The 22,953-nt window shown below is 42.4% G+C and overlaps 1 protein-coding gene and 1 long non-coding RNA gene across 22 annotated transcripts in view; one reads left to right on the top strand and one right to left on the bottom strand.

The window, feature by feature from the left end:
• Positions 1-22,953, bottom strand: part of LOC108885477 (protocadherin gamma-C5) — a 161,672-nt gene that overhangs the window by 91,659 nt on the left and 47,060 nt on the right. For 2 of the 18 annotated variants that reach the window (XM_051072365.1, XM_051072364.1), the window contains exon 2: positions 2,952-3,530. The exons of 4 other annotated variants lie outside the window; for them this stretch is intronic. In XM_051072365.1, coding sequence (XP_050928322.1) covers positions 2,952-3,530 — 579 coding nt within the window. Of the gene's footprint in view, positions 1-550; positions 2,177-2,798; positions 5,378-6,338; positions 8,987-9,700; positions 12,519-13,245; positions 15,823-16,924; positions 19,362-20,319; positions 22,881-22,953 lie in introns of those variants that run through there. 12 more of the 18 variants (XM_051072358.1, XM_051072359.1, XM_051072357.1 and 9 more) reach the window with 12 other exon arrangements.
• LOC127142707 (uncharacterized) overlaps positions 9,840-22,953 on the top strand; it is a 58,011-nt gene continuing 44,897 nt past the window's right edge. For 3 of the 4 annotated variants that reach the window (XR_007813676.1, XR_007813677.1, XR_007813675.1), the window contains exons 1-2: positions 9,840-9,949; positions 13,495-13,602. This is a non-coding gene — a long non-coding RNA (uncharacterized LOC127142707). Of the gene's footprint in view, positions 9,950-13,494; positions 13,603-20,676; positions 20,745-22,953 lie in introns of those variants that run through there. The other variant, XR_007813674.1, reaches the window with a different exon arrangement.

Here is a 22,953-nt window from a genome sequence, read left to right as displayed (position 1 = left end):
GGCTGCCCGTTGTCCTCCACTGTAACAGTCAGTCTTTGTTTCACTGCATCTTTATCAGTCACTTGGCGGATAGTTCTTATTTCTCCATTCTGTAAGCCCACTTCAAACAGCGCCCTGTCTGTGGCTTTCTGCAGTTTATAGGAGAGCCAGGCATTCTGTCCAGAGTCCACATCAACAGCCACCACTTTAGTCACCAGATAGCCCACATCTGCTGAACGAGGCACCATTTCAGCCACCAGAGAGCCACCAGTCTGGACTGGGTACAGAACCTGTGGAGGGTTGTCGTTCTGGTCCTGGATCAGGATTTTAACAGTCACGTTGCTACTGAGTGGAGGAGAGCCTCCATCCTGAGCTTTGACGCGGAACTGGAAATCTTTGATCTGCTCGTAGTCAAAAGAGCGCACTGCATGGATGACTCCACTATCAGCACTAACGGACACATATGAGGAGACTGGCACTCCGTTAACAGAGGAGTCCTCCAGTATGTAAGAAACACGGGCATTCTGGTTCCAGTCAGCGTCTCTGGCTTTCACTGTGAATATAGAGAGACCTGGTGTGTTGTTTTCTACAATGTAGGCCTCATATGAGCTCCTCTCAAAGACAGGAGCATTGTCATTGACATCAGAGATCTGTAAGGTGAGAGTGACACTGCTAGAGAGGGAGGGGACTCCCTCATCAGAGCAGGTCACAGTTATATTATACTCAGAGGCTGTCTCTCTGTCCAAATCAGTGTTTGTTAATATGCTGTAGAAACCATTTGATGTGTTTTCAATGATAAAAGGTTCACTGTCACGTAGAAAACATTTAACCACTCCGTTATTATCCGAGTCAGCATCATGCACATTCATCACAGCAACGACTGTTTGTAACTTGGAATCTTCCGGTATAGACTGTGTAGTTGACATCAAATCTATTATTGGAGCATTGTCATTCACATCAATAATGTCAAATAATATTTTGCATGAGTCAGTGAGCCCACCTTGATCTCTTGCTTTAACATCTAACTGATAATGTTTTGATGACTCATAATCTATTTTTCCAATCAAACGTACCTCTCCACTTGTACCGTGTATTTCAAATAAATCCAAAATTCCCTCAGTGTTACTCGAAATAGAGTACGTTAATAAACCATTTGCACCTTGATCTATATCTGTGGCTGTTACAGTCATTAATGAAGTTCCCCTCTGGGAGTTTTCCAGTAAACTAGATTTATATGTTGACTGCGTGAACACTGGAGCATTATCATTCGCATCTAATACTGTTACGTGAATTTGCACTGTCCCTGATAGCTGAGGTTCACCTCCGTCGACGGCAGTTAGTGTTAGAGTCAGATGCTCTTGTTTCTCTCGATCAAGAGGTTTCTCCAAGACCATCTCCACCTCCTTTACTCCACCTGCGTTGTCATTTAGTTTTAAAACGAAGTTATCCGTTGGGTTAAGGGAGTAGCTCTTCAGTCCATTGATTCCGACATCAGAATCTAATGCTTTCTCTAACACAAATTTGGCCCCCCTGACAGCCGACTCGCTTATCTCAAATAACATACTATTCATTTTGAATGCAGGGGCGTTGTCGTTTATATCTATTATTTCTACCGTAACGCGATAAAACTCGATAGGGTTTTCCAAAATTATTTGAAAATGTAAAGCACAAGGAGTCGTTTGTTTGCATAACGCCTCTCTGTCGATTCTCTCCTTTATGAGAAGGAGCCCCTTTTCTTTATTCAGCTCGATGTATTCAGCGCTGTTCCCAACATGTAAGCGAGCTTTTCCCGTCTTCATCCGTTTTAAATCTAAACCTAAATCTTGTGCGATGTTTCCAACCAGTGAGCCTTTCGACATTTCCTCAGGGATAGAATAGCTGACCTGACCAAGCACGGAACACATAGAGAGCATCGAGAGAAACAATAGTACTTGCCGTCTCATTGTTTCGTTCAACGCCATCACAACAAATCAGAAAATAATCCACGGAAAAGATACGCGTATTCCACACAGAGCAGGACTAAGAATGAAAAAGCGTACAAACAAATGTCGATCAAAAATACTTCCAGCTCTTTTGCCCGTGTATAGTGTTCTCGGTTACTCGGATTGTACACTGTAAAGACCTTGCTTTCCACAAATCTAAATGCTCTGGGAGGTGCTGCTGAAATCTGCAGTGAAACTACCACACATTGGCCAACAGCGTCCCTAAGAGTACAGAGCACGAAACTGCACGAGACAGTAGCATTGAGGAGACAATCTCAGGGTGATTAGATTGACACAGGTTAAAAAGTAATTAATCAGATTGCTAGAAACAATGGCATTGTGTGGCATGATACCCCTTATTACCAAACTCAGTAAAACAAATTGTGGAATAACAAAGCAATAAAAAGCCAAACACAGGATAAACCTGTCTAAATGCCACCATTGTGAGTCAACTGTCGTCCACGAAATGAATTATCACTAGGAGGATATTTTACAGAAAAAAAACACAGTGCAATGACAAGAAGTATGACACTCTCTGTCTCTCTTTCACACACACACAAACAATTGCGTGAATTTTCAAATCCAAGGCTGGATCACTACGTAAAAGAAAAGAAAAAAATGTAGGGTAACCATAATTGATACCGTACATAAAACCTACATCAACCTCATGGAAGACGATGAGCGAAGCGCTGTCCGTGGTGCTGAAACACATTTATTACACCACAATGGAGAAATTCAGCTAAAACGAGTAACTCTAAGGATTGTTTTACTTTTTTGTCTGTTTTTTGCTTAAAGCATATAATGATAGCATAACTACTCTGTAACGGAAGGACTAACCTCTAAAGGAGAGTCTGGTTCATCCAGGATACTCTTTTCACTCTGTATCCGCTGCATCGTCCCTGTAGAACTGGGGTCCATTACCAACACGTTCTGGCTACCAGCTCTGCCGAACTTACAGTCACTCTTTCTGGAGTCAGTCGTCCTGCACACCTCGTAATTGTACACGTGTTGGAGAGTCCCTGTCCCCAAAGTGTCCGAGTAACGTGGAGGATAATATGGAATCACAGGGAGATTGGAGTGATACAGGATGCGAGACTGTCTCCATCTGTAGATTTTCACTGATATAATAACCACTAAACACGTGATGAAGAGGAAGGAAACTACAGCCAGAGCCAACACTAAGTAAAAAGTCAGGTTGTCATTGTACTCCTTGTCCTGGGTAAAGTCAGTGAACTCCGACAGCACTTCAGGGAAGCTGTCCGCCACCGCCACGTTAACAATGACTGTAGCTGAACGAGAGGGCAGCCCGTTGTCCTCCACTGTAACAGTCAGTCTTTGTTTCACTGCATCTTTATCAGTCACTTGGCGGATTGTTCTTATTTCTCCATTCTGTAAGCCCACTTCAAACAGCGCCCTGTCTGTGGCTTTCTGCAGTTTATAGGAGAGCCAGGCATTCTGTCCAGAGTCCACATCAACAGCCACCACTTTAGTCACCAGATAGCCCACATCTGCTGAACGAGGCACCATTTCAGCCACCAGAGAGCCACCAGTCTGGACTGGGTACAGAACCTGAGGAGGGTTGTCGTTCTGGTCCTGGATCAGTATTTTCACAGTCACATTGCTACTGAGTGGAGGAGAGCCTCCATCCTGAGCTTTGACGCGGAACTGGAAATCTTTGATCTGCTCGTAGTCAAAAGAGCGCACTGCATGGATGACTCCACTATCAGCACTAACGGACACATATGAGGAGACTGGCACTCCGTTAACAGAGGAGTCCTCCAGTATGTAAGAAACACGGGCATTCTGGTTCCAGTCAGCGTCTCTGGCTTTCACTGTGAATATAGAGAGACCTGGTGTGTTGTTTTCTACAATGTAGGCCTCATATGAGCTCCTCTCAAAGACAGGAGCGTTGTCATTGACATCAGAGATCTGTAAGGTGAGAGTGACGCTGCTGGAGAGGGAGGGGACTCCCTCATCAGAGCAGGTCACAGTTATATTATACTCAGAGGCTCTTTCTCTGTCTAATTCACTGTCTGTCACGAGGCTATAGAAATTATTTGTTGATGCCTTTAAAACAAACGGCAAATTGTCGCTGATAAAACACTGCACGTTTCCGTTTTCTCCTGAGTCCTTGTCATCAATATTTATCATTGTAACGACTGTATTAAATTTGGCATTCTCTGATATCACATTGGACTTCGACATTATGTTAATTTCAGGTTTGTTGTCATTTACATCTTGCACATCGACAGTCAACTTACACGAATCTGTGAGTCCTCCCTCGTCACTCGCAAGTAAATTTATTTGATAGTTTTGCGATTCCTCAAAGTCAATATTTCCAATTAAAGTGACTTCACCGTTTTCTTCATTTACATCAAATACTTTCCTTACATCATCAACTGAATTTGTGATTGAATATGTTATTTTACTGTTAGAGCCTTGATCTGCATCTGTAGCAGTAACAGCTGCCACAACTGTTCCTTTAGGTGAATTCTCAGTAACTGTAGCCTTGTATGTGGTCTGTGTAAAAACGGGGGCGTTATCATTTGCGTCTAAAACTGTAATAACAATCAGCATCGTTCCTGACATCTGCGGCTCTCCTCCATCTACAGCCGTTAACACAAGAGATATCTGCTCTTGTTTCTCTCTGTCTAAAGGCTTCTGTAATACCATCTCAACATTTTTGTTTCCATCAGCGTTATTGTGCACTTTGAGAGCAAAATTATCTGATGGTTTTAATTCATAGTGGTGAACACCATTAATTCCAACATCAAGATCCACAGCCCTCTCCAACACAAATTTTGCCCCGGTGATCGTTGACTCGCTGATTTTGAAGTTGATTTCACTTTTTTTAAAAGTCGGTGCATTATCATTGATATCTGTGATCTGGACTATAACCGTGTAAAATTCCATAGGATTCTCTAAAATAATCTGAAAATGTAAAGCACACGGCGTCGTCTGTCTGCACAGCGCCTCTCTGTCGATTCTCTCTTTAACAAGGAGGACTCCTCTTTCTCTGTTCAGCTCGATGTACTCGTCGCTGCCTCGGGTATAAATTCGAGCTTTACCAGATGCGAGACGTTTGGTTTGTAAACCTAAATCATGCGCGATATTACCCACTAAAGATCCTTTAGCCATTTCCTCAGGAATAGTGTAGCTGACCTGCCCGAGCACCGAGCCGATGGAGAGGAGAGACACGAACAGCAACACTTGCCTTGTCATTGTTCTTTCCGAATTGCTCCCGTAAGGTTCAATGTGTTTATATATCCCATAAAACTGAAATTGATTCCAGTATTAAACGTTAAAAGAGCGCCTGCATAATCCACAAAAGAGAAATAAGTCTCAAAGAACGACGTGTTTTTCAAACATCCTGCATGACTCGAGCGTCTCTTCTTTATCGTCGTGCTCTGTCTTTATTATGTCGACGTTACATGGGAGGTGCTGCTACAACTCTGTCAACCATCGACACTCTGGTCAACAGCGGCCCTAAGAGTCCACATTATAAAACTGCAGAAATCCAACACAAACCATTCTCTGTTTAGAATTTGAATGAAACTCAATATAAACACAATAACAGTGTCAACATATTCCTAAACCTCTGCGTATCATCTTTAAAGCTGCGGATATATGTTTGTTACAGAGACTTTCTAAGTCACTTTATTTGTGAAATCGTGTAATTTTATACTCTTTCATATGTATAAGGGTAAACAAGTTTAAGTCAAAGAACCGACAAATCTTACCACACGAAGAGGGGACACAAAGTAGAAATAAAAGAAGAGGATAAATTTAATGTCGCTGTCCCATGTCCTGAAATTGAAAAATTATGACTAATGACCGACACGGATGCTACGCAGGTCTGACCACACTACTGTCCCAAAATTAACAAACTACTTTGTGAATGACTCCCATTAATTATATGAATACCACAGTGACAAGTATATGAACCACATTATAATACTGAAAACTCGTTACTGTATGTTCAAAATCAGTGGAAAAACGTCAAAAAAAAAATGTTGATGTACATTGGCAGGGATGCTGAAACGCTCAGCTGAGCTTGCCTACACTACACAAAGTCAGAATGTGACAAATGACCGTTGTGTGTCTGCCTTTGAACCAAGTTAAATCAAATGAAACAAACATACGTATTAATTCTCAGTCTAAATATGAAAAAACTGAACTTCAGGAAGGAGGCCAACATCGAAAAGGTAGCACTGTTAAAATACATTTATAGGCCTACAGAGTAAAAGCAGAAAATTTAAGAGATCACCAAGATTATCTTCCAAGCTTGCTTTGCCCCATTATTTCTACCAAAACCCGTGTTTAAAACTTTTATAATGTCATTGGTAATGGTGTATAGAAACGTTAAATCAGTCTAACCTCTAGAGGAGAGTCTGGTTCATCCAGGATGCTCTTTTCACTTTGTATCCGCTGCATCGTCCCTGTAGAACTGGGGTCCATTATCAGCACGTTCTGACTACCAGCTCTGCCGAACTTACAGTCACTCTTTCTGGAGTCAGTCGTCCTGCACACCTCGTAATTGTACACGTGTTGGAGAGTCCCTGTCCCCAAAGTGTCTGAGTAACGTGGTGGATAATATGGAATCACAGGGAGATTGGAGTGATACAGGATGCGAGACTGTCTCCATCTGTAGATTTTCACTGATATAATAACCACTAAACACGTGATGAAGAGGAAGGAAACTACAGCCAGAGCCAACACTAAGTAAAAAGTCAGGTTGTCATTGTACTCCTTGTCCTGGGTAAAGTCAGTGAACTCCGACAGCACTTCAGGGAAGCTGTCCGTCACCGCCACGTTAACAATGACTGTAGCTGAACGAGAGGGCTGCCCGTTGTCCTCCACTATAACAGTCAGTCTTTGTTTCACTGCATCTTTATCAGTCACTTGGCGGATAGTTCTTATTTCTCCATTCTGTAAGCCCACTTCAAACAGCGCCCTGTCTGTGGCTTTCTGCAGTTTATAGGAGAGCCAGGCATTCTGTCCAGAGTCCACATCAACAGCCACCACTTTAGTCACCAGATAGCCCACATCTGCTGAACGAGGCACCATTTCAGCCACCAGAGAGCCACCAGTCTGGACTGGGTACAGAACCTGAGGAGGGTTGTCGTTCTGGTCCTGGATCAGGATTTTAACAGTCACGTTGCTACTGAGTGGAGGAGAGCCTCCATCCTGAGCTTTGACGCGGAACTGGAAATCTTTGATCTGCTCGTAGTCAAAAGAGCGCACTGCATGGATGACTCCACTATCAGCACTAACGGACACATATGAGGAGACTGGCACTCCGTTAACAGAGGAGTCCTCCAGTATGTAAGAAACACGGGCATTCTGGTTCCAGTCAGCGTCTCTGGCTCTCACTGTGAATATAGAGAGACCTGGTGTGTTGTTTTCTACAATGTAGGCCTCATATGAGCTCCTCTCAAAGACAGGAGCGTTGTCATTGACATCAGAGATCTTTAAGGTGAGAGTGACGCTGCTGGAGAGGGAGGGGACTCCCTCATCAGAGCAGGTCACAGTTATATTATACTCAGAGGCTGTCTCTCTGTCTAATTCACTGTCTGTCACTAAGCTGTAGAAATTATTTGATGATGCTTTTAAGGTGAAGGGAACACTTTCGCTGATAAAGCATTTCACGTTTCCGTTTTCTCCTGAATCTAAATCCTCAATATTTATCATTGTAACGACTGTATTGAGTTTGGCATCCTCTGATATCACATTGGACTTTGACATTATGTTAATTTCAGGTTTGTTGTCATTTACATCTTGCAAATCTACAATTAATTTGCACGAATCTGTGAGTCCTCCCTCGTCACTAGCACGTAAATTTATTTGAAAATTTCGCGATTCCTCAAAGTCAGTGTTTGCAATTAAAGTAACTTCACCGTTTTCCTTGTTTATCTTAAATACTTTCCTTACATCATCTAATGTATTTGTGATTGAATATGTTATTTTACTGTTAGAGCCTTGATCTGCATCTGTAGCAGTAACAGCTGCCACAACTGTTCCTTTAGGTGAATTCTCAGTAACTGTAGCCTTGTATGTGGTCTGTGTAAAAACAGGGGCGTTATCATTTACGTCTAAAACTGTAATAACAATCAGCATCGTTCCTGACATCTGCGGCTCTCCTCCATCTACAGCCGTTAACACAAGAGATATCTGCTCTTGTTTCTCTCTGTCTAAAGGCTTCTGTAGCACCATCTCAACATTTTTGTTTCCATCAGCGTTATTGTGCACTTTGAGAGCAAAATTATCTGATGGTTTCAATTCATACCTTTGAAGATCATTGGTTCCAACATCAAGATCCACAGCCCTCTCCAGCACAAATTTTGCCCCGGTGATCGCTGACTCGCTAATTTTAAATTCGATTTGGCCTTCCTCAAAGGTCGGTGCATTATCATTGATATCCGTGATCTGCACCGTAACACTGTAGAATTCCATAGGATTCTCTAAAATAATCTGAAAATGTAAAGCACACGGCGACGTCTGTCTGCACAGCGCCTCTCTGTCGATTCTCTCTTTAACAAGGAGGACTCCTCTTTCTCTGTTCAGCTCGATGTACTCGTCGCTGTCTCGGGTATAAATTCGAGCTTTACCAGATATCAAACGTTTAGTTTCCAAACCTAAATCTTGTGCTATATTACCCACTAAAGAGCCTTTCGCCATTTCCTCCGGTATTGTGTAGCTGACTTGCCCAACTACTGAGCCCAGTGAAAGGAGAGAGATAAACAACAGAGCCTGCCCTTTCATTGTTCTATGCGAGTATTTTCTCGGTGAGGTTCGACAGTCTGGTTATATATCCTATAAACTGAAATCCATTGCAGCGTCAAGCATCAATAGTGCAACTGTATAATCCACACATCGAAAAAAATGGTTCAGAGATCGTCGTCTCTGCGTCCAGATATTCTACAGATTCCGAGTATTCCTTCTTTCCCGTTGTGATCTCTCTTAATTATGGCGACGTTACATGGGAGGTGCTGCTACAACCCTATTCTGAGTCATCAACACTCTGGTCAACAGCGGCCCTAAGAGTTCATAATGCAAAACTGCAGAGAACCAGCATGAAAAAATCTGTTCAGGAGACTTACTGTTAGGAAAGTCTAACCTGAAATATGGTAATAACAGTCAGGTAAATAACATTATCCTCTTCGCAAAGGACAAGTGGCCACATCAAAATAGAATATGGATTCGTTTTCTGACTTTTGTTTCAATCTTCTGCCACAACAAGAACCACATCTGACTAGAAATGTCAATGAAAAAAAATGGATGAAATAGATTAGGATATGAAAAGCAAAGAACAACAGCTAGAGGATCAAGAAAGAAAATATCACTAAACACTATGATAATAATTTTAAAAAAATATAGAAAGTATAGAGACAAAAAGGACAGAAAACATTGTAACACTTTTAAAAGATTAAAATTCCCATACCCCACTATTTGTTATACTGAACGCAATAGAAGGTATAGTATTAAAAAGGTCTGAAAAAATGGTGAAGTTGTCTTTCCTCTAAAGGAATTATCATTCTGCTGTTGCACAAAATGCAGCCAAGTCAAACTAAGCTGCGTGTTAAATAAAATGTAGCAGTCAACTGAATCAGAGCTAGGTTTATGGGTGCTGTCCATGGTTCTGAAAATGGTCGAATAACCTGCAACAGTTTACTATCAACGCAACTTAATACTTGAAGACATATGAAGGCACAAAGACGAAGCTAATGTATTTAACTAACCTCTAAAGGAGAGTCTGGTTCATCCAAGATGCTCTTTTCACTCTGTATCCGCTGCATCGTCCCTGTAGAACTGGGGTCCATTATCAACACGTTCTGACTACCAGCTCTGCCGAACTTACAGTCACTCTTTCTGGAGTCAGTCGTCCTGCACACCTCGTAATTGTACACGTGTTGGAGAGTCCCTGTCCCCAAAGTGTCTGAGTAACGTGGTGGATAATATGGAATCACAGGGAGATTGGAGTGATACAGGTTGCGAGACTGTCTCCATCGGTAGATTTTCACTGATATAATAACCACTAAACACGTGATGAAGAGGAAGGAAACTACAGCCAGAGCCAACACTAAGTAAAAAGTCAGGTTGTCATTGTACTCCTTGTCCTGGGTAAAGTCAGTGAACTCCGACAGCACTTCAGGGAAGCTGTCCGCCACCGCCACGTTAACAATGACTGTAGCTGAACGAGAGGGCTGCCCGTTGTCCTCCACTATAACAGTCAGTCTTTGTTTCACTGCATCTTTATCAGTCACTTGGCGGATAGTTCTTATTTCTCCATTCAGTAAGCCCACTTCAAACAGCGCCCTGTCTGTGGCTTTCTGCAGTTTATAGGAGAGCCAGGCATTCTGTCCAGAGTCCACATCAACAGCCACCACTTTAGTCACCAGATAGCCCACATCTGCTGAACGAGGCACCATTTCAGCCACCAGAGAGCCACCAGTCTGGACTGGGTACAGAATCTGAGGAGGGTTGTCGTTCTGGTCCTGTATCAGGATTTTTACAGTCACGTTGCTACTGAGTGGAGGAGAGCCTCCATCCTGAGCTTTGACGCGGAACTGGAAATCTTTGATCTGCTCGTAGTCAAAAGAGCGCACTGCATGGATGACTCCACTATCAGCACTAACGGACACATATGAGGAGACTGGCACTCCGTTAACAGAGGAGTCCTCCAGTATGTAAGAAACACGGGCATTCTGGTTCCAGTCAGCGTCTCTGGCTCTCACTGTGAATATAGAGAGACCTGGTGTGTTGTTTTCTACAATGTAGGCCTCATATGAGCTCTTCTCAAAGACAGGAGCGTTGTCATTGACATCAGAGATCTTTAAGGTGAGAGTGACGCTGCTGGAGAGGGAGGGGACTCCCTCATCAGAGCAGGTCACAGTTATATTATACTCAGAGGCTGTCTCTCTGTCTAATTCACTGTCTGTCACTAAGCTGTAGAAATTATTTGATGATGCTTTTAAGGTGAAGGGAACACTTTCGCTGATAAAGCATTTCACGTTTCCGTTTTCTCCTGAATCTAAATCCTCAATATTTATCATTGTAACAACTGTATTGAGTTTGGCATCCTCTGATATCACATTTGACTTTGACATTATGTTAATTTCAGGTTTGTTGTCATTTACATCTTGCACATCTACAATTAATTTGCACGAATCTGTGAGTCCTCCTTCGTCACTAGCGAGCAAATGTATTTGAAAATGTCTTGACTTTTCGAAGTCAATATCGCCAATTACAGTAACTTCACCATTTTCCTCATTTACCTCAAATACTTTCCTGACATTGTCTAACGTATTTGTAATTGAATATGTTATTTTACTGTTAGAACCATGATCTGCATCAGTTGCTGTAACAGTGTCCACAACTGTTCCTTTAGGTGAATTCTCAGTAACTGTAGCCTTGTATGTGGTCTGTGTAAAAACAGGGGCGTTATCATTTGCGTCTAAAACTGTAATAACAATCAGCATCGTTCCTGACATCTGCGGCTCTCCTCCATCTACAGCCGTTAACACAAGAGATATCTGCTCTTGTTTCTCTCTGTCTAAAGGCTTCTGTAATACCATCTCAACATTTTTGTTTCCATCAGCGTTATTATGCACTTTGAGAGCAAAATTATCTGATGGTTTTAATTCATAGCTTCTAAGATCATTTGTTCCAACATCAAGATCCACAGCTCTTTCCAGCACAAATTTCACCCCGGTCATCGTCGACTCGCTTATTTTAAATTTCATTTCATTTTTTTCAAAGGTTGGTGTATTATCATTGATATCTGTGATCTGGACTGTAACACTGTAAAATTCCATAGGATTCTCTAAAACAATCTGAAAATGTAAAGCACAAAGCGCCGTCTCTGTACACAGCGCCTCTCTGTCGATTCTCTCTTTGACGAGGAGGACTCCTCTTTCTCTGTTCAGCTCGATGTACTCGTCGGTGTTTCTAGTATATATCTTAGCTTTACCTGATATCAAACGTTTTATTTCTAAACCTAAATCTTGTGCAATGTTCCCCACTAAAGACCCTTTCGCCATTTCCTCCGGAATAGAGTAGCTGACCTGTCCGAACACTGAATCGAGGGAAAGGAGAGATATAAACAGCAGTACTTGCCGATTCATTGTTCTATCCGATTTTTTTCCCAGTAAGGCTCCACAGTCTGGTTATATTCTACAAAACAGATAATGCTCAAATTCCAGTGTCAAATCTCAAATTAACATCTGTATAAAGCACTCATTGGAAGAAATTATCTTGTGGGTCGAAATCTCTTTTTCTTTTTCCAATAATTGTCCACAACAACAATCGCCTGTTCGTTGCCCGTCGTGTTCCCTCTGTATTATGTCGAGTTTACATGGGAGGTGCTGCTTCAACCCTGCTCTCAGTCATCAACACTCTGGTCAACAGCGGCCCTAAGAGTCCGTATTATAAAACTGCAGAAAAACAACCTAAAATTAAACTCTGGGAGATCTAACTGTAAACCACCTGGACATTTAGTTTCAATACATCCTCTTCAGTAATAGTCTATCTTGACTTTACAAAAGGCTGCACGCAGACATTGAAATCCATCATATTAACTGTATAGCCTAGTACAATAATAGATTTAAAGCTATTAGATATACAGTCAAATAATATGTGTGAGTCAGATAATGCAGATGTATCAAGGACCAGGATGGGTATAAAATTCAACTGAAAGACTGGAAAGTGACGAAGAGCTCGGAAAACACAGATTTCAATAAATGGTTATGGACAGATAATGAGAAAAAAGAGGAAGGGACCAATATTTAAACAGTGATCACAACACTTGACAGACAAGTTAAGCATGCGGCTATAATATATCCACTACAACAACTACTACTGCTACTAAAGTCGCTGTCCGCAGTACTGAAATGAATACACTCTGAATGAGAGCCAAAACTGCAGTCAAGACTACACATGCTGCAGTGCCACACAGCGCTATAAAAGTTTAATTTCATATTTTGAAACTTTTCTATGAGAAACAATTTGTATACTGCACACCCATTACCACTGCCACTACTACTACCAAAGCAATACATGGTACATGTGAAGAAAGAAAGATTGGAATTAAAATGGAGTGGAAATTTTTGGGAGTAGTCAAAATGTATAGTAAAGCGAAAATGTCAAAAAAAAAGTAACCAGATCAGGAGTACAGCATAGAACTCTGTCCCCTAAAAGCAAAATGTCCTTGTTATGATCCCTTGGTTATTACTGAAAGAAAAACAATAATATTATTAACAATGAAACAGCATTAAATAAGTCTAACCTCTAAAGGAGAGTCTGGTTCATCCAGGATGCTCTTTTCACTCTGTATCCGCTGCATCGTCCCTGTAGAACTGGGGTCCATTATCAACACGTTCTGACTACCAGCTCTGCCGAACTTACAGTCACTCTTTCTGGAGTCAGTCGTCCTGCACACCTCGTAATTGTACACGTGTTGGAGAGTCCCTGTCCCCAAAGTGTCCGAGTAACGTGGTGGATAATATGGAATCACAGGGAGATTGGAGTGATACAGGATGCGAGACTGTCTCCATCTGTAGATTTTCACTGATATAATAACCACTAAACACGTGATGAAGAGGAAGGAAACTACAGCCAGAGCCAAAACTAAGTAAAAAGTCAGGTTGTCATTGTACTCCTTGTCCTGTGTAAAGTCAGTGAACTCCGACAGCACTTCAGGGAAGCTGTCCGCCACCGCCACGTTAACAATGACTGTAGCTGAACGAGAGGGCTGCCCGTTGTCCTCCACTATAACAGTCAGTCTTTGTTTCACTGCATCTTTATCAGTCACTTGGCGGATAGTTCTTATTTCTCCATTCTGTAAGCCCACTTCAAACAGCGCCCTGTCTGTGGCTTTCTGCAGTTTATAGGAGAGCCAGGCATTCTGTCCAGAGTCCACATCAACAGCCACCACTTTAGTCACCAGATAGCCCACATCTGCTGAACGAGGCACCATTTCAGCCACCAGAGAGCCACCAGTCTGGACTGGGTACAGAACCTGAGGAGGGTTGTCGTTCTGGTCCTGGATCAGAATTTTCACAGTTACATTGCTACTGAGTGGAGGAGAGCCTCCATCCTGAGCTTTGACGCGGAACTGGAAATCTTTGATCTGCTCGTAGTCAAAAGAGCGCACTGCATGAATGACTCCACTATCAGCACTAACGGACACATATGAGGAGACTGGCACTCCGTTAACAGAGGAGTCCTCCAGTATGTAAGAAACACGGGCATTCTGGTTCCAGTCAGCGTCTCTGGCTCTCACTGTGAATATAGAGAGACCTGGTGTGTTGTTTTCTACAATGTAGGCCTCATATGAGCTCCTCTCAAAGACAGGAGCGTTGTCATTAACATCAGAGATCTGTAAGGTGAGAGTGACGCTGCTGGAGAGGGAGGGGACTCCCTCATCAGAGCAGGTCACAGTTATATTATACTCAGAGGCTGTCTCTCTGTCCAAATCACTGTCTGTAACAACGGTAAAGAAATTGTTCGTTGATGTTTTAATAGCAAAAGGAATATTTTCGTTTAAAACACACATGACTTTGCCGTTTTCATTTGCGTCTGGATCTTGTATATTAAGCATTGTTACAACCGTCCCAGGCTTCATGTTCTCAGATACTGTGTTTGATTTAGACATAACGTTAATGGACGGAGGGTTATCGTTTGTATCTGTCACGTCCACAATTACCTTACATGCATCGGATAATCCTCCCTGATCTGACACCTGGACATCTAGTTCGTAAAGTCTCCTTTTTTCATAGTCTACATTTCCATCTAAGGTCAATACTCCATTCTCTGCATCAATTTTAAAGAGACTTGCTGCTCCAGATTTTGAAATCATGTATGTTACTTTCCCGTTGCTGCCTTTATCTATGTCAGTAGCCCTTACGGTAGTTATTACAGTGTCAACGGGAGCATTCTCTGTAACGCTTGCTTTGTATTCCGGTTTTGAACAAACGGGAGGATTGTCATTCACGTCTAACACAGTTATGAGGATCTGCATTGTCCCAGAGAGCTGTGGTTCACCACCGTCCACGGCGGTAAGTATTAGTGATATATGGTCATGTTGTTCTCGGTCCAAGGGTTTCTGTAAAACCATCTCGACATGTTTAGTCCCATCTCCTCGGCTGCTCGTTTTCAGAGCAAAATTATCATTGGGTTTTAGGGCGTAGCTGTTCAACCCGTTAACACCAACATCATCATCCATGGCTTTCTCCAAGACGAATCGAGCTCCAGTAAGAGCTGATTCGCTAATTTCATATTTCATCTCACTTCTCTCAAACGTCGGAGGATTGTCATTTATATCGGTAATTTCGACAGTCATTGTGTAAAATTCCATTGGGTTTTCCAGGATCATTTGAAAATGGAGCGCGCAAGGCATTGTCTGACCGCAGAGAGACTCTCTGTCTATTCTGTCTTTAACAAGGAGGACTCCTCTTTCTCTTTTCAGCTCAATATATTCCTCAGTGTTACCAGTATAAATACGAGCTTTACCAGACTTCAGTCTCTCCACACCTAAACCTAAATCCTGGGCTATATTGCCTATTAGAGCCCCTTTTGCCATTTCCTCAGGAATAGAGTAGCTGACCTGCCCGCACACCACACTAAGAGAGAGCACCGAGAAAAACAACAGCACTTGCCATCCCATCGTTCCGTTCGACACGTCTGAGAAAAAAAATCTGAAAATCCGGTGTGTCTTCGCCCCAGGTTCAGATTTTGACCCGTAGATACAAGTATATGACCTTAAAGATGGTACGTATCCTAAACTGTGGAACAAAAGAATCCCAATGCACCGACCTGGCTTATGCTGTCCATGGCAATACCGACTGCTAACTCTGCCTCTCTCTATCTCCCAATGTAATATATTGAACTATAGGGGAGGTACAACTGCTTCTTCAGCAACTCGATGGCCAACAGCGTCCCTCTCTGTTCAATGGACTGAACTACATGGCGTCTTGCTCTGGCAACTACAATAAAATAAAATAAAAAAATATTAAAGAGCAAGATTTACCAAGAGATAGTTTGCTGGATTTAAATCTCAAACATCCAAAATTCCCACTTGTCTACATAACTTATACATGATAAGCATATGACTGAAGTACCTATTAATATAAATTAGAACATGAAGCAATGATACTACCAAACAAAAAGATATAGGAAAGAAACACACAGCTGCAGCTACACAGACACACAGACAGCTATATATACCAAAGACTGTAAAATTGCAAAACGTAAATAATTTGGCAGAATACCCTGTCCTTTATGGATTGCAGTGACACTAGTAGCATTTGCGCTCTCCGTGGTTCTGAAGTATAAAATACACTAGAAAAAGCAATTATTCCCAGCGTTTCGACGTGTACCTGAAAATTATGTATGTTAAAAATAAACTAATTAATGTATATTTGTCTACGTTGCTTTCCAACGACAAGCTAATACAAACATCTACAGAAACGTATATGAAGATTAGTAAACAAACGCAGAGGAGCTTGCAGGATACACACACACACACACACAGAGAGAGAGAGAGAGAGAGAGAGAGAGAGAGAGAGAGAGAGAGAGAGAGTGAGTGAGTGAGTGAGTGAGTGAGTGAGTGAGTGAGAGAGAGAGAGAGAGTGAGTGAGTGAGTGAGTGAGTGAGTGAGTGAGAGAGAGAGAGAGAGAGAGAGAGAGAGAGAGAGAGAGAGAGAGATTGTGAAATTATACCACATCATAACAATTTCCCAATTTAGGCACTTGAGTAAAACAGTAACACTACTGTTCGGTGCGCTGTCCATGGTCCTGGCTCCGAGCAACCACAAAATGAAATACACAAATTTTCCCAGCAATTTTAGCTAAAATATCAGGGAAACATGCCACAATTAAAACGCAAAAAGCTTGAATTTACTGTGTTGCAGAAAATAGGTCTACGAGTAACTGATGAAGAAAATGTTTATCTTCTGGAAAACTAACCTCTAAAGGAGAGTCTGGTTCATCCAGGATGCTCTTTTCACTCTGTATCCGCTGCATCGTCCCTGTAGAACTGGGGTCCATTATCAACACGTTCTGACTACCAGCTCTGCCGAACTTACAGTCACTCTTTCTGGAGTCAGTCGTCCTGCACACCTCGTAATTGTACACGTGTTGGAGAGTCCCTGTCCCCAAAGTGTCTGAGTAACGTGGTGGATAATATGGAATCACAGGGAGATTGGAGTGATACAGGATGCGAGACTGTCTCCATCTGTAGATTTTCACTGATATAATAACCACTAAACACGTGATGAAGAGGAAGGAAACAACAGCCAGAGCCAACACTAAGTAAAAAGTCAGGTTGTCATTGTAGTCCTTGTCCTGGGTAAAGTCAGTGAACTCCGACAGCACTTCAGGGAAGCTGTCCGCCACCGCCACGTTAACAATGACTGTAGCTGAACGAGAGGGCTGCCCGTTGTCCTCCACTATAACAGTCAGTCTTTGTTTCACTGCATCTTTCTCAGTCACTTGGCGGATAGTTCTTATTTCTCCATTCTGTAAGCCCACTTCAAACAGCGCCCTGTCTGTGGCTTTCTGTAGTTTATAGGAGAGCCAGGCATTCTGTCCAGAGTCCACATCAACAGCCACCACTTTAGTCACCAGATAGCCCACATCTGCTGAACGAGGAACCATTTCAGCCACCAGAGAGCCACCAGTCTGGACTGGGTACAGAACCTGAGGAGGGTTGTCGTTCTGGTCCTGGATCATTATGTTCACAGTCACATTGCTACTGAGTGGAGGAGAGCCTCCATCCTGAGCTTTGACGCGGAACTGGAAATCTTTGATCTGCTCGTAGTCAAAAGAGCGCACTGCATGGATGACTCCACTATCAGCACTAACGGACACATATGAGGAGACTGGCACTCCGTTAACAGAGGAGTCCTCCAGTATGTAAGAAACACGGGCATTCTGGTTCCAGTCAGCGTCTCTGGCTTTCACTGTGAATATAGAGAGGCCTGGTGTGTTGTTTTCTACAATGTAGGCCTCATATGAGCTCCTCTCAAAGACAGGAGCGTTGTCATTAACATCAGAGATCTGTAAGGTGAGAGTGACGCTGCTGGAAAGGGAGGGGACTCCCTCATCAGAGCAGGTCACAGTTATATTATACTCAGAGGCCCTCTCTCTGTCTAATTCACTGTCTGTCAATAAGTTAAAGAAATTACTTGTTGTCGGTTTTAGTGAGAAGGGAATATGTTCATTAATGGCACAGTGGATTTTGCCATTATCTCTGGAATCTAAGTCCTGAACATTTACCATAGTCACAACTGTTGCTGGTTTAGAGTCCTCTGGAATTACATTAGTCTGTGACATGATATTAATAACTGGCTTGTTATCATTAATGTCCATCACTTCAACTGTAATTTTACATGAATCTGTAAGTCCTCCTTCATCACTGGCTTGTACATGTATTTGATAATAACGTGCCTTTTCATAATCTACATTACTTTTTAAGATCAAATCCCCGTTTAATTCATTAATTTCAAACATATCTCGTACATCTGCAACAGTGTTGGATATCGAATATGTTATCTTGGAATTTGATCCTTTATCAGCATCGGAAGCACTGACCCTAGTTATGACTGTACTTTTAGGGGCATTTTCGGTTATTGTGGCTTTGTAAACTGTCTTAGTAAAAACAGGTGCATTGTCATTAGCATCAAGCACAGTAACGTGTATTTGTGCTGTACCAGATAGGTTTGGTTCACCTCCGTCCACCGCAGTTAAGACTAGAAATATCTCCTCTTCTTTCTCTCTGTCAAGAGGCTTTTGTAAAATCATTTCAACTATCTTCTCACCATCAGGCTGATCCTTCAGCTTCAGCACAAAATTATCGGTTTTAGTCAGAAAATAACTCTGTAGACTGTTCATGCCAACATCAGGATCTATTGCCCTCTCTAACAAGAATTTTGCGCCAATTACGGCAGATTCACTTATTTTGAATTTCATGTCAGATTTTTCAAATACTGGGGTGTTGTCATTTATGTCTGTAATTTCGACAACCACAGTGTAAAATTCCATAGGATTTTCTAATATAACCTGAAAGTGCAAAGCACAGGGCGTCGTCTGTCCACAGAGCGCTTCTCTGTCTATTTTCTCTTTGATAAGGAGGACTCCTCTTTCTCTGTTAAGCTCGATATACTCGGCACTGTCTCCTGTAAAAATCCGAGCTTTACCTGATGTTAGTCTTTTCCTGTCCAAACCTAAATCCTGAGCGATGTTACCGATTAATGACCCCTTTGCCATTTCCTCGGGGATAGAGTAGCTGACCTGCCCGAGCACCGATGTGAGAGAAAGGAGTGAGAAAAACAACAGCACTTGCCGCCTCATTGTTCTGCCCGACATTTCCATGCAACACGAATCCCGGTACTGTCCTATTTCCGTTGGAAAGAAAAAAATCTGTTGTATTTTATCAGTATGAAAACAGCTCGACGTAACCAGTGAATTACAGTTCACTGCAGCTCCGTATCGATGATGGGAGCTCTCTTACTCTGTAATATTCGCACTGCCAGTCTCTTTTCCAGTGATTTAAGAAAAAAAACATGATGGGGGGAGGTACTGCTGAAACCTGCTCTACAGTTATCACACACTGGCCAACAGCGGCCCTAAGAGTTCAATCTAATGTACTACACTACTCAGTGCAAATGGGAAGTACTGAAGCCTGTAACATAATAGAGAGACGGTTAATTCTCAGATACAGGTCAGATAATTATCACTAAACGATCCACCTTAAAATCAGTTTTGAGGAGTGAAACTTGCCTATAAAGGCACACCACGTGAATCAGAAACCAGTATTTAAGCTTTCATGGCTTTGGTGCAAATACTGATGACATATAAGTCCCATCTTGTTTCTAGACAAGTAATGCTTGTCCAGGTTATATGAACACACAAACGCACACACATACACAAACAGCGAATACGGGGTTGTGCAAGAACATGCCGCGTTTCTGAGCGCTGTCAGCAGTAGAAAAATTAGCAGCAACGACTTAGAATAATCTTTTAAGATACACAGAGTCTAAAATAATTAGTGCTGGGTAACATGTACATGGTAGATAGACTGTATAGACTGATATGATACAGAAACAGAAAAGGCACAAGTTTCCGTAGGGAAAAGAGAACAAAAAAACCCTGGTTTACGAAGCCAATTGTGAAGATAGGATTAAATATATGGCAGTGACAAACCATAATAACATGGTGATGGTGGTGAAGTGTTTTGTGTGTTATATCAAATGTAAAAGTCCATGTGAAACAATGCAAAATTCGTGTAACACTTTACTATTGATGGAAAACACTGAAAGAAATATTAAAGCGTACAGACAGTGCTAAACTATTTAACTAACCTCTAAAGGAGAGTCTGGTTCATCCAGGATGCTCTTTTCACTTTGTATCCGCTGCATCGTCCCTGTAGAACTGGGGTCCATTATCAACACGTTCTGACTACCAGCTCTGCCGAACTTACAGTCACTCTTTCTGGAGTCAGTCGTCCTGCACACCTCGTAATTGTACACGTGTTGGAGAGTCCCTGTCCCCAGAGTGTCTGAGTAACGTGGTGGATAATATGGAATCACAGGGAGATTGGAGTGATACAGGATGCGAGACTGTCTCCATCTGTAGATTTTCACTGATATAATAACCACTAAACACGTGATGAAGAGGAAAGAAACTACAGCCAGAGACAACACTAAGTAAAAAGTCAGGTTGTCATTGTACTCCTTGTCCTGGGTAAAGTCAGTGAACTCCGACAGAACTTCAGGGAAGCTGTCCGCCACCGCCACGTTAACAATGACTGTAGCTGAACGAGAGGGCTGCCCGTTGTCCTCCACTATAACAGTCAGTCTTTGTTTCACTGCATCTTTATCAGTCACTTGGCGGATAGTTCTTATTTCTCCATTCTGTAAGCCCACTTCAAACAGCGCCCTGTCTGTGGCTTTCTGCAGTTTATAGGAGAGCCAGGCATTCTGTCCAGAGTCCACATCAACAGCCACCACTTTAGTCACCAGATAGCCCACATCTGCTGAACGAGGCACCATTTCAGCCACCAGAGAGCCACCAGTCTGGACTGGATACAGAACCTGAGGAGGGTTGTCGTTCTGGTCCTGGATCAGGATTTTCACAGTCACATTGCTACTGAGTGGAGGAGATCCTCCATCCTGAGCTTTGACGCGGAACTGGAAATCTTTGATCTGCTCGTAGTCAAAAGAGCGCACTGCATGGATGACTCCACTATCAGCACTAACGGACACATATGAGGAGACTGGCACTCCGTTAACAGAGGAGTCCTCCAGTATGTAAGAAACACGGGCATTCTGGTTCCAGTCAGCGTCTCTGGCTCTCACTGTGAATATAGAGAGACCTGGTGTGTTGTTTTCTACAATGTAGGCCTCATATGAGCTCCTCTCAAAGACAGGAGCGTTGTCATTGACATCAGAGATCTGTAAGGTGAGAGTGACGCTGCTGGAGAGGGAGGGGACTCCCTCATCAGAGCAGGTCACAGTTATATTATACTCAGAGGCTGTCTCTCTGTCTAATTCACTGTCTGTTGTCAAACTAAAAAAAATATTTGACGTTGAGGAAATTTTGAATGGAATGTTCTCGTTAATGTAACATTGAACTTTTCCATTTTTGCCAGCGTCTGGATCTTGAATATTTATCATTGTCACAACAGTGCCAGGCTGAACGTCCTCTTTTATTGCACTGGACTTTGACATGACATTTATAGCAGGTATATTGTCATTTGTGTCAGTTATCTCCACTATGATTTTACATGAGTCAGTAAGCCCTCCTTCATCACTGGCCTGGACATGTATTTGATATTGTCGCTTTTTTTCAAAGTCAGTGTTGCCAATCAGTGTAACTTCCCCGGTCTCTCTGTTTATCTCAAATAACTCGGACACATTGTCGAGTAGATTTAGTATAGCATAAGATACTTTGCCATTAGATCCTTCATCTGAGTCAGAGGCACTAACAATCACTACTTGCGTTCCAGAAGGTGAATTTTCTCTTATGGTGGACTTATACATTTTCTGAGTAAAAACTGGAGCATTATCATTAATATCTAGCACACTGATGTGTATCTGAACAGTCCCGGAGAGCTGTGGCTCACCACCGTCTACTGCAGTCAACACGAGCGACAAATGAGCCTGTTTTTCTCGATCTAAAGGTTTCTGTAAAACCATTTCTACCATCTTGCTTCCATCTGCTTGATTTTGCAGCCTCAAAATAAAGTTATCGGTCGGTTTTAACAAATAACTTTGAAGGCCATTCACACCAACATCTAGATCTATTGCCTGCTGCAACAAGAACACTGCCCCTGTTGAAGCTGATTCACTTATTCTGAATTTTATTTCACCTCTTTGAAAAATCGGGGCGTTGTCGTTAATATCTGTAATCTCGACGGTAATGCTATAAAATTCCATAGGATTCTCTAAAATAACCTGGAAATGCAAAGCACAGGGCGACGTCTGAGCGCAGATCACCTCTCTGTCTATTCTGTCTTTGACGAGGAGGACTCCTCTGTCTTTATTTAACTCGATATACTCTGCACTGTCTCCCGTATAAATGCGAGCTTTACCCGATGCCAGTCTTTTCACATCCAAACCCAAATCTTGCGCAATATCACCCACGAAAGAGCCTTTCGGCATTTCCTCTGGGATGGAATAGCTGACCTGCCCAATCACTGAACTGAAATAGAGAACCGAGATAAACAGCAGCACTTGCCGTCTCATTGTTCTATCCGTCATGTCCCTGTAAAACGAACCGCGTAATATCCCTGTAAAAAGCAGAATGTTCTTCAGTGGTTGTTCCCTTTATGTCCTCGGGTTGCATACAGTCACCAGTTAGGTCGTAAATTACAAACGTAACATAAGGGTATCCATCAAAATTAACGTTTGAAGCTCTGGTCTTCGTATTCTGTACTATTCCTTGTGTCTTTCTCTCGTTCTCTGTCTGAAATGATGTGGGAGGTACTGCTGATT

This window comes from Lates calcarifer, linkage group LG8, assembly GCF_001640805.2.
Source record: "Lates calcarifer isolate ASB-BC8 linkage group LG8, TLL_Latcal_v3, whole genome shotgun sequence".
Classification (NCBI taxonomy): Eukaryota; Metazoa; Chordata; class Actinopteri; family Centropomidae; genus Lates; species Lates calcarifer.
Note: the sequence above shows the minus strand (reverse complement) of the source record. Positions and strands in the feature narration are given on the sequence as shown.